At 49.0% G+C, this 12241-nt stretch overlaps 1 protein-coding gene across 1 annotated transcript in view; it reads left to right on the top strand.

The window, feature by feature from the left end:
- LOC147421088 (uncharacterized) overlaps window positions 1-11027 on the top strand; it is a gene marked incomplete at its 5' end in the record, with an annotated part of 36698 nt that extends 25671 nt beyond the window's left edge. The window contains 9 exons of the mRNA XM_086503855.1: window positions 371-504; window positions 8916-8988; window positions 9077-9154; window positions 9659-9760; window positions 9840-9913; window positions 9988-10120; window positions 10223-10432; window positions 10523-10687; window positions 10845-11027. Coding sequence (XP_086359981.1) covers window positions 371-504; window positions 8916-8988; window positions 9077-9154; window positions 9659-9760; window positions 9840-9913; window positions 9988-10120; window positions 10223-10432; window positions 10523-10687; window positions 10845-11006 — 1131 coding nt within the window. The remainder of the gene's footprint in view (window positions 1-370; window positions 505-8915; window positions 8989-9076; window positions 9155-9658; window positions 9761-9839; window positions 9914-9987; window positions 10121-10222; window positions 10433-10522; window positions 10688-10844) is intronic.
- Between the last annotated feature and the right edge of the window lie 1214 nt (window positions 11028-12241).

The raw sequence follows: 12241 nt of genomic DNA, 5'->3' as shown, positions 1-12241 counted from the left end.
ACGCACACTTTTTTTTTTGTTGTAAATCTTGATTTAGAACACACGCACGCACGCATAGACTTCTTCTTGGTGATAATCACAACATGTACAAGACAAAAACCAACCAAAATGGATGGAGTCGCAAGAAGGCTAGAAACAACATGAAAGACTTCAAACTGCTGAAGTGAAGTATCTCCCAAATGGAAACTATCACAAAGCTACTTAAGAGAGGTGAGTACAAAAGTATGGGTTGGGTAAACCGTAAAACTGAAGATCTGCTGCCACGATGAAAAGCCTGCTGAAGTTGATTGTGTGTGTGATAAATAGCCCAAGGGCCAAGACACTTTTCACCTTTGAGGGACTAATTGCATTGAACTTGAATGTTATTAAGGGAAACAGGCTTGAGAACCTTCCAACAAACTTAACTGGACTGAGCTCGCTCAAGGAGTTAACTGCCGCTGACAATGAGCTCTTGGACCTTCCAGACTCAATTGGAGGAACAAAATGTTTACAGACACTTTCTTTGTGAGTTGTTATGTGTATTTGTGTCTGTTCTTTTTTTTTGTGCGTGTGCGTGTGCGTGTGTGTGTGTGTGTGTGTGTGAGAGAGAGAGAGAGAGAGAGAGAGAGAGAGAGAGAGAGAGAGAGAGAGAGAGAGAGAGAGAGAGAGAGAGAGAGAGAGAGAGAGAGAGAGAGAGAGCTTTTTTTTTTTTCGAGAAAAAGATCCTTCTTTTAGTTAATGAAAACTGCCCATAGGGCTACAACCACTTCTGCAGGGCTACAACCACTTCTGCAAGAGAGGGCTACAACAAACATGATGGGGAGACTCTCCCAATGAAAAAACAGCATATATACAATGAGGCTAAATCAAGAGATGGGAGGAGGGAAGAGCCACACAGGTGGACGGTAGTGCCATCTGAGCACACCCTGGACTATGGTGTAGAAAGGCCCAGGGCGCCATAGTCGAAGGAAAGCCTCGCGGCCCTCCCGCATGCGATCGGAGCTGCCCTGTAGTCCCTCAAGCTGTCCTCTGAGAGTATGGATCAGCTCTAGCGAAAAGTCACGAACAGTCTTTACTGGTGGCACAGGGCGAGCCTCAAAGATGCGGAAACAACGGGCCCGCCAGATGAACCAAAGTGTCAGGCCACTGATGAGCTCCCAACACTCCTCTCTCTCACTGCACCACTCCTGTGGAGTAAGCTCTGTGGCAGGCTGGAGTGTAGGTCGCCCCTCCTGCATCACTATCATCCTGCTGGTGGAAGATAGCTCAAACTGAAGTGCCGGGCCCATGAGGGTGGACCAAGCCGCTGCCCCCCAAGTGTACTGTCGAGCCATGGAGAGAGCAGGCATTAGCCGAAGAACTCGTAGCCACACCTGCTGGGCCGAGGGACAGTCCCAAAGACAGTGACGCTGACTCTCCACCAAATGGTCACAAGCTGCACATGCGGCCGAGAGACCACTATGCACTAGCCAGCTCCCTGCTGCTGTAGCTCTGTGTGCGACCAGTCACTGAAACAAGGTGACTCGCCTCGGCTGTCTGGAGTCCCACAACCTCTCCCAAAAGGCTACCAAGAACTCGATTGTGAGACCCTCCTCCTGCCAATGACGTGTTGCAGCGGGGCGGGCCTCTCTCTCTGCTGCTAGTATATGACGCCCCAGTTGAACAGTGTACTGAAAGAACGGGACTCTTGGGTGGTCTGCAGAAGAGAAGGGGTCCCTCCATAGCCACTCACCAGGATCCCACTGTACTCGTGCCAGTGACTGGCTCGAGAGGCGTGAGCCACTCAACTGGAATTGACTCTGAGATGTCCTGACACATGCTCTGCACCCCTCTCATGCCCTGCAACTGGAGCCCCGGCACCTCCTCTGACAAACCTGTGAACTCTAGCTAGTCACCTAGAGAGCGCGCTGGACCTCCTGCCATGGGACCCCAGGAAACATGAGGCCGACTACCAACCAAGTGGCCTCTCTGAGTGCTAACCATGGGGTTCCAGACGAGGGGCTGCCGTAGGCGCTCCTCCGTGCACGTCGGCTGTCTCTGCTCCAAGCCACGCCGTAAGAGCTCCCAAGATCGAAGCGAACTCACAGCGAAGCAGTCCTCCAGTCTCCTGCTCAAGCCAACTCTGCTCATCTCTGTAAAGATCCATCTGGTCGAAGGTTGCCAAGGGCCTCCTGACTGAGCCACCCTGGCATGAAGTCGCTGGAGCAAGAACTCCTTCCAGGGCTCCTCACCTGGAAGAAGTCCTCCGACGATGAACTTCCCAAGAAGGGCTCTGCTGTGCTGTGCTGGATCAATGATCCCAAGCCCTCCCTGAGAACAAGGAAGCGTGATGACCTGCCAAGCCACCTTGGCTCGGGCTGTCTGAGTGTCACGTCTTGACCAAAGGATGTTCCTAATCAGCCTCTCTACCTGGCTGATACAAGAACTCGAGAAGATCCAGTAGGAAGTGATGTACCACATAGTCGCCAACAACACCTGGTTGGCAACTACTACTCTGCCAGCGAGAGAAAGTCGTGCTGAGCTCCAATGTAACAACTTTCTCTTGATAGACGGGAGAAGGGGAGCAATTTGCTGCTCGGGAGACAAGTCCAAACCAACCTTGCAACCCAAGTACCGAACTGCAGTCCCTGGGGGAATCCACCTGAAACCCTCTCCTGGCATCCAATCTGGCACAGGAGCACTACCAACTGAGAAAGCCACTGTCTTTCTCTAGTTGATCATTGTGCCCGATGCACAATAGAAGGTCTTCAAAGCCTGCTCACATCTGTGAAGGTTGGCCTCCTGGCCATCTAAGTACAAGTTGAGTCGTCGGCAAACTCAGTGTCCAGTAGCTCATCTCCCCGAATATGGAGTGCTAAGCCCCGTAGACCAACCTGCTGTGACACCAAAAACCTACTCATCGCCTCCGCATAGAACAGAAAGAGAAAGGGGGCAAGAGGACAGCCCTGTCTGACCGAGCGTGTAAGCATGAAGCTATCACCTCTACCTCCTGCCAAAAGTACCTGACTGTGAGCCTGTCTGTACAAGGCTGACACCCCTCTGATCCAAGCATCTGAGAAGCCCATCTTGCGTAGAGTGCCCTCTAGAAAGTTCCAGTCAACTCTGTCGTATGCCTTCTCAAAATCGAGAAGAAGAATCACGAAGTCCTCACCACGGAGCCGTGCCAGGGCAGAAGCCTCCCAAAAAGTAAAGATGTTGTCAAGGATACTGTGTTCCTTGACAAAACCTGTCTGGGTCCCATGTATAAGGCTCTCTAAAAGTGGCTGAATCCTCAAACTCAGAGCCTTGGCAAGAATTTTGTAGGCTGAGTTGAGGATGGTGATGGGGCGCCACTATCGAATCTCATCCAAGGAGCCACCCTCCTTGGGAATGAGGTAGATCAGGCCCTCACTCATGTTGTCAGGCATCACTCCTGTGTGCAAAATGTACTGAAAAGCACTACAAAGATCTGGGCCAAGCAGGTCCGAGTACTCCAAGAAAAAGCTGGGAGTCAACCCATCCTCACCTGGACAACTACCACGGGGGAGGGCCCTAAGAGCCGTGTGCAGCTCCTCAAGCTGAAGTGGCATCTCTAGCCTCTGACGCATCTTCTCAGTCACAAGACAAGGCATCTGTGCCCAAACCTGCTCCCTGCATGCATCCTGCCGCTCTGACTGGGGCTCTGTTGACAGTAACTCACGGTAGAAGTCAGTAGCAACTGCACGCATATCCTCGGGCTCACAAGCAACTGACCTGTCGGGCCTCCTTAACTGACTGACCTTGTCATGCGAGTGCCGAGGTCCCACTGTCTCAAAGAAAGCACCAGTCACTCTGTCGCCCATCTGAGTCCACTGAGATGCCTGTCGATGGAAAGGAAACTCATGTCGCCTCTCGTCTGTGCTAGTAAGCTCCTGTCAAGCCTGCTGTAACTGCTCCTCCAACCAAGGACTGTCTAGATCTCGTCGGAGACGCTGCTCCGCCTCTCTTGCTGCAGCCCGGCGAACCAGAGACTCTTGAAAAAAGAAATGGTTAATCTGAGCTAGGCCTGAGGCCACTCTGTCAGCAGGAGAATCCTGCCTGTCCATGCCCTCTATCCAGAGAGCCTTTACCCTCTCTCCCAGTGCTGAGTCCAACAAGACCCTCTCTGGGATGCAAAGCATCGTGCTCCCACTCCTCTGCTTGTCTGCCACTGTGAGGATCACTGGTGCGTGGTCCGAGAAGGAGGTCCCTGCCAGGATGCCCACTCAAGTCACTGAAGTGGTCACTAGTGTAGAAGCGATCTATCCGCGATAGATTCACTCTTCCCACTCTGCGGTCTGATCCAGAGAAGGCAAGACTGTCTGGGGGCCTCACAAAACCAGAGTGCTGCCATGTATCCAAGACCCTCAGAGTCATACAAAACCTCTCCCAAGCTGCCAACGCGACTCCATGCACAGTAGCATGGCTGCCACCAATCCTGTCAGAAGGGTCCTCAAACATGTTGAAGTCCCCTCCTATGCACCAATGATCTGCCTGCGGCAGAGACTCAACAATTTGTGACCAAAACTCTGCACGAGCACTCGCCACATTGGGCGCATAGATGTCTGCCTGGCACAATGATCCCTCTGCCCAGAATGGCCTGCTGCAATCAGTCCGCAATAGTCATACATACCCCACCCTGGATGCCTCCAGGTCCAAAAGCAGCCGACCAAAAAGTATCATATCGTCCACGCAAAAGCTGACCACATTGCTGAATGCGGCTCTCACACAGATGGTGCTCTTGAAGCATAAGGAGATCAATCTCTCCTCCCACAAGGCAACGCTGAAGCTCTTGACGCAATCGGCCCCGCTGACGCTGAAACTGGGGCCCAACTAGTCCCTACACGTTCCATGAGACGATCCTCATGGGGAGCGAGAGAGAACAGATGCTGCCGCAGCAGCTAGACGGGCTATCTTCGAGGCTGGCTTGGATGGGGAGTAATCCGCATCCGAGCGTCCTCTAGATAGGCGTGGCTGCAATGAGTGCCTAGCCCAAGCCAAAGCAGAGCGAGCTGTGCGTAAAGCAACCTCCTCTGTCCAGGAGTCCTCATGAATGTATACATAGCATGGCAAACACTGTGTATCAGCAAAGAAGTAAACCACAATGTGCCTACATCCTGCTGAGTTTGGGGGTGTCACCGCAAACTTGGCCAATGGCCACAAAGTCTGTAGCATGTCTGTAACTCCTAGTTCTCCCATGTGGTGAGAGAAGTCTAGGACATGTGTATGCAAGCATCCCAACACTGAGTCGAGAGTCCACTCTGTCTGGGCCCTGCCGCAAAGGGGGAAGGAGAAACCAACTGCCGAGTCCAAGGCCTCTGTCCCCCTAGCGGCAAGGAACAGAGCATGGACCCTGAAGCAGGCTGCCTCATGGTCTGTTGAGGGATCGCTGAGAAAACGAGTGAAGCCGTAGTCGAAGAAGTCCCAGCGGCGCCGTATGTCAATGCTCGTTAGACCACGAGGGATAGTTGCAAGGGAAGATATCTGTACCTGCAGAGGGGGCTGTAAGAAAAGGCTGACCCTCTCTCGCTAGGTGACTCGTGGCAAAGGCGCTGCCAAGAGATCTCCTAGCCGCTGGAGAAGGCCCTGCCCCTTGGGTCGACTGTGGAACTGGAGTAGGAGGGGGGGGGAGAAGGAGCTGGGGAAAGCGCTGGAGAAGAGGGGCGGGAGGGGGCGATAGAGGTAGAGGGGCGAGGTGAAGAGGCGGCGGGGGGGAGGATGAGGAAGAGGGGGGGAACTCTAGGGGGCGGAGAGGCTGTCGAAGGTGAAGCTGGGGTGGGGACTGTAGCAGGGACCTCCTCCATCTCAAGAGGACCAAAGCGGTTCCCCGTGGGAACCCACTGCTGCTGAGTAGGCGTGTGAGAACCACTCTGAGTGCCAGGCTGACGCTGTGGCCCCTGTCGTCGTCTACCACGGGCCTGCTGCTATCCCTCCTCCGCTGGAGCCCCAGGCTCGGAGGGTGGCTCTGCACGTGTGCACTGTGTCTTTGTCTGTGGCTGCGGGCCAGCCCTGGCAGGCTGGGGCTGAGGCTGTGGTGTAGGTCGAGGCCTCCTCCGTGGACAGGCCTTCGCTAGATGGCCCATCTCTCGACAAATGAAGCACTCGTTCGGGAGGCCCAAATACTCTACACTCTGTCTAAACCAACCCCCACTCACCCGGGGCAAAAGAATAACCTTCGAGGCAATGGCGCAGCGAGGGGGGAACAGCAGCAGCGAGCTCAAGATCTGCAGAGAGAGAGCTTTTTATCGTCTATGTGAGGCCGAAGTCGGCCTATGAGACAGATCAAGTATACATGTGTGTATGTCCTCTGTCTATCGGAAAAGACAAAAAAGGTCAAACCGGTACAAAATAAAAGAAAAGGGCTTCTGGTGGATGATGGGATCCATGGGGATGGGTGGAGCTCTAGAACTAGGGGTATGTGCATGTCTATATGCTCAAGGTGGTACAACCATGCAAATGCATCAATCTAGATTCTAGCTATCTCCATCCTGTGCTAATGGGAGGATGTAAAATGTGGTACATGGGATGATCGGGAGCAAGGGCTGCTCTAATGAACGCAGCTGGGCGAGCCATCATCTGGGCTTGTCTCTCCTCAGCAGCTCGATGTGCTCGGGTCCGGATCTCCTCGATCTGTCTACGGTGGAGTAGTGGGGCCTGGCATATGGTAGCACGCGGGCGTCGACTGGCTCGGCTTGTCTCAGCCTGCTGAAGGGTCACTCCCTTCGGTGGGTCAGGGAGTGGATGGGGTGTGGCTATCTGTAAGCTCTGAATTTCTCCCCTCCACGTGGGTCTTTGTAGGTGGCTGCAGAAGTGTATCACTGTGCCTCTGTATCAAGGTAGGATCAACAAGTACATATGGAACGTATGCGTACCGTTGGACGTTCTGTATGGATCCATACCGTATGGAACGATTTGGTTTAAAAAAAAAAATAAAATTCCGGCTCTATTGCGTGGCTGAGGGTTTTGCCTAAACTATGCGAGCAGTTTTTAGGCCACAATTGTAGACGTGTATTGAAGGTACAGAGACTGTTCACTGCAGAGAAATAGCAGGTTGCAAAGAGCTCTGCGCAAATAAACACACTCACTCTCTCTCTCTCTCTCTCTCTCTCTCTCTCTCTCTCTCTCTTACTCGTGTTTGAATTGCTGCTTGCAACAGAATCATCTTGCCTAAGCCATGCAACCCGTACTGGAAGGAGCGATCTCCGGTTTAGGGTCTAGAGCGTGCCTTCTCTCTTGTTTTTTATTGGAAATGTCCTAGAAAATTTAGTACTTTGCGGTTTTTTTACAAGATTACGTATTTTACGTACATAAAAATTTCCCCCGTACAAAACAACGTACAATGCGTACATATACGCCACGTACAATATGTTCTGAACCACCTTGCTCTGTATCTCTAGCAAGTAGCACCTCAGTTGTCTCTGATCTCGAGAGTGCATGAGCTCTCGGAGGGTAGGTTGCCACTCTGAATAGTGGCTCGTATTGACCTCTAATATCACCATACGCTCTGCATCTGCAAACAAAATGCTCTTCACTCTCCACTTCCTCTCTCCATACTCGACAGACTCTCTCCTCCCTAGGAATGTCACGAGCTCGTCCCACCTCGATATCCAGTCTATGTGGTCACACTATGAGCTAACCAATCGCCACCCGTGAGCTGTTGCATGAGGTGTCCATATAGCGTGGTCGCTGCAAGTGCCGTCCATACTCAGTATGCTCCCCATCCTGTGATAGTTTGGATAGGCCCGTCTCTGCAACATCCAGCTCTCTCAGCATCTCCTCTGAAGTATCATAAAATATTGTCTGATGATGGGCAGTCCTAGCATTGAAATCCCCTAGAATGACAATGTCACCATCTCTAGAGAACTCCCATATGTCATCATCCAAAATAGAGAAGGGAGACTGTCCTCTGTACTCGGGGGAAGGCCGGCAATGTTTATGCCCTCCTGAAATCTGATGCGTGGATTGTGCGTCATTGTTATCAGCTGTGGTCTCTCTCCTAGTCATCCTTATGGTGGAAATGAACATTATCTAGCATTTGGCAGAGTCATCTCCCTTTGAAAGAAGGTATTTTTTTGTGGCGTTGCTTGGTGGGAGCTCTACCTGTTGGCAGCCTATTGCATGCACGGCATATTGCACCTTCTCGCTCTGTCAGATGCCATGGAGCTGTACCACACTTATTGTGGGGTTGTCAATAAGTGTGGTTGTCGCTACTCCAGATCCTTCATTCGGTCGATAGGTGCCGGCGGCTCTTCGGCTCCGTTTTCCTTCCAACACTTTTCACAAACGGTTTTAACCTTTTGGGGTGCTTCAGTCTCTACAGTCTCCCCTTCGGCTTTCTTTTTGGTTGGGTCAGCATGGGGGGCCATTTGGCACCATCGCAACTTCTTAATGTTTCAAGGCACTGATGTTGACCCATTCCCCTATTTCAAATTGTCGCTTGGTCAAGCTCTGTATTTTGCTTATGATGCCGGGGACATTACTCTTGATGCCTGTAGGATTCACTTTGGCTGTTTCTAGCCCTGGGAGCCTTATGGTGCTCCACTTTTTGTATCTCTTTTTTTTTTTGTGTTTTCCTCGCTTTGAGGTTTCCCACTTGTAAATTATATCAGCAAGATTTACAAACAAAACAAAAAAGTAGTAAAGTATGTGTTTACCCAAACACCTTGATCACTAAGTTCAAACTCTTGTGGCCAGACAGTCTAGAGATTTATCAAGTTAAAGATATGTCAATGTTCTGCTGCAATTTCAAACTCTGTATGTATGCTCACATAAGACGCATCTTTTTAATGTGTGTGCATGCCCCATTGCAAATCTTCAAAATTGCTCATGCCAATCTATCTTCCTCTTGTCAGCTGTTTAAAGTTGTTGATAAGTTTTTCCTTTTTCTCTTGCTTGGTGTTTAAAATTTAAGGTCATTGCTATTGTCGTGCCATTTATAGGTATGGCAACAGGCTTGCTCGACTCCCAAAGAGCATTTGTAGCCTAAAGCAGCTGCGAAGTTTATGGTTAGAGGTTCTAGTTTTGTCCTGGATTCTGAATGAATCATGAAATCTGCCAGTGCTTTGAAATGCACCAATCTGACTTCTGTTGTTTGCATCAGTGTAATCCTCTAGAGGGGCTACCGGAGTCATTGTTATCGGCATCCAGTCTGAAAGCTCTTGGTGTGGATTCCAATCTGGTGAAGTGAGGAGGGTTGAGGTTGCATTAATTGTTCATATGTAACATGTAGATGTAGTGTCATTTCTTCTATGTGTTGTTTGTGCTATGAGGTGCTGTCTATGATGGTTCGTTGGCCATATTCAAGGGAAATGATGGTGCTTGCGCGCATGTGCGTGTTTCATAGTTACAAAGAAACTCTGTTTCCAAAGTCGCTTGTTTCTCATTACCTTTGATTGTTTCTTAATAAAATTTTGACAGTTACAAACAAAATATAACCGTAACAAGCCGTTTGTAATCTGTTCCATTGCAAACAGCAAGCTGTTTCCATCTTAGATGGCCTTGCCGGTCTCATTTCTGTTTCCCATTCCATGTGACTATGGCATGTGCGTTGGCATTTGCGCATGCATGCATTCTGTCTTAGATGGCATTGCTGGTCTCGTTACCGCTTTCTGTTCCATGTGACTACGGCGTGTGCATTGGCATTTGCGCATCCATGCATTTATCAGAGGTTTTCTTCTTCCAGGCACTCCCTACTACAAGATCTCATGGTCAATACTATAGTCCGCTTCAGATTTGCAGATTGGCTGGGACTGGCCTTGTTGCGTCACAAGGGGGTTATTTCAAGGTAAACTGTCCTTGTTTTCTCAATAATATTAATAGGTGTAGGGAATCAAATGTGACAGATTTGTCGTTTCGTGAGGCAGCTCCAGTCATCCTTCAAAACACGGGTGAAGGTTCTGGTTGTTGCTTTTGGGAGCGCACCGGGGGTGCCTAACTGGTCAGTGCCTACTAAAATCCTAAGTATATTTTTGATTCTACATTGCAGAAACTAAGGGAGATTTGAAATTTCAGGGGTGGAGTACTCGGGCGGATGAAAGGAGCAATGTTGGCTGATAAGAAGACACCTGCTTTTGATGTGTTGTTTGTCGTTGATACCAGGCGATCATGGTTCACGGAGACCAAGTCCGGCAAGGAATGGCAGCCTGTACGAAAAAGATGAGCAGTTTTCTTTTCAATCCATATCATGAAAATCACCTCGAAAGTGCAAATCTCAAGAAAACCATGGATTATTTGGACTTTTTCACAGGCATCGTCACTTGGTGCGAGCCCTAATTGCCTTTCAAGTGCTGATTCTAAAGTGAAGGAATGTAGGAAAGTTGGCGCTTACTACCAACAGGAGCTGCATGAAGCAATTAAAGGCTACGAGCGGGTAGTTATGATTGGTGACTCTATGGGTGCATCGGCAGGGCTGTTATTCTCACCATTGGCCACATCTGTCATTGCCTTCTGTCCGCAAGTACGTAAAATTGCAGGAGCTTCCTCGGAAGACTCATGGCTTTATGCAATTCTGACAGAGAAGGTTTGTTTGTGTGTGTGTGTGTTTCAGGTAGATATGGCAGAGTCCGCTATACGGCCTGGGAGAGGAAGAGACTGGTTTGATGCCTACAAGGAGGAGCTAATAAATGCTGTAATAGCCTCTTCAGCCCATATAACAGTTCACTGTGGAAGTTGGGATCATGACCTCTATCAAGCAAAGCTACTTCCTGAGAAGGTATGTATACTGAGGGTATCTAGAGTGATCTTTAAAGGCAAGTGGCTCCTTTGATTTTGTAGTTCATGTTTTATAGGCTAGGTTTAAGGTGCATCTCTCTTTGGTGATGGGTTTTTGCAATTTACTAACTTATGCTGGTATAATTGACCTTTGTCAGGTGAAGTTGGTGGTTCATAATAGCGACAGCCATCGGCTTTCAAAGGAGCTTGATATACAAGGGACCCTTTTAAACATAGTAAGAAAAACAGTTGAAGAGGAGATCCGTGCTGCTGATAGTGTGCCCATGTCTGCTATTGTAGCACCCATTTCAAACATTTGAAAGCAAGGTTGAGTCCCCCCCCCCCCCCCCCCCCCCCCCCCCCCCCCCCAAAAAAAAGAAAAGAAAAAAGAAAGGCGAGAAAGGACCTGACAAGTCTAATTTTCTAGCTTGACATTTATCAATCCAATTAAATTACCACTGAGATTTTTCATTTTCAACCAGAAATTCACTCTAGAGATCAGGATTTGTGAGCATTGCCCCCAACTCCTCTCCCTGAAAATAAAAAACCTAGTGTCTCAGCAATAGTCATAATATTTCTTTCACAAACTAAGGATGACTCCTTTCTTTTCATTTTGTCTCTTTTGGTCAATATATGGTCAAGTTAAGTTTAGGGATGCCATATCATGTCTAATTGGGAAAAATCCTTGTTGTATTCCTTGTGACTATTGTGGTCCTGACTCTTCCCCACTTTATCTTTGAAGCTGCTCAATAAAAGTGTGTAACATGAGAAAAAACTTTAAATGACAGGCCTATGCACTTAATGAGCTAAGGAAAAGATCAGCCTATAGATCTTTCAATAGGCAGATGTTCATTGATGATGTTTTTTGAGAAAACCTTTCCGAGCCGAATCTTGGTAGATACCGTGAAGGAAGACGGGGAGGGGATAGTGCATTGGGTATTTCAATATCAAATAAGGGGTACATAGCAGGCGTTGAAACCCACTAGGTGAGTTGGTTATCTCAGCGGCAGTAGAGTCAAAGACAGCTCCATGCCACTTCGATACTTGCCTAGAGACTTTGTGATTGAAATGCACCTACAAGAGTAGAATGATATGTGCAAAGTATAATAAAGATAGACCCAGTATATGCAATGAAAACATTGACATCAGTTAGAGGCCTTTACTAGATGGCAATGTGATGACAATGTTCATAGCCAGCATTCCTGAGTAGTCCCTTGAGCTCTCATTGGAACATGAGTTGAGACGCTGGAAAATCACCACCCAGCTTGCCTATAGATTGACCACAAGCTTATATATAAAGAAGGATTAAGAAATGCCCAACTGAAAGGTTTGTATGTGTACCAAAATGTTGGGTACGTCAAAAAGTTTAGGAGATGTCAAAAGGTTTCCTTAATTCAAAATTTTGGGCGTCCATTTTCTGTGGGAAGAGGATAAGCTACTAGCTTTTTTGAAGGGCCATCATCTCTTTATTAAAGTATGTGTGAAGAGGGTTTACATGGGGCCATTGGATGCTATTTGAATCAAAGGTTGTGGCCCAAGATCCTCAATCCAAGAG

This window comes from Adiantum capillus-veneris, chromosome 28 (genome assembly GCF_014529385.1).
Source record: "Adiantum capillus-veneris isolate H3 chromosome 28, ASM1452938v2, whole genome shotgun sequence".
Lineage (NCBI taxonomy): Eukaryota > Viridiplantae > Streptophyta > Polypodiopsida > Polypodiales > Pteridaceae > Adiantum > Adiantum capillus-veneris.
Note: the sequence above shows the minus strand (reverse complement) of the source record. Positions and strands in the feature narration are given on the sequence as shown.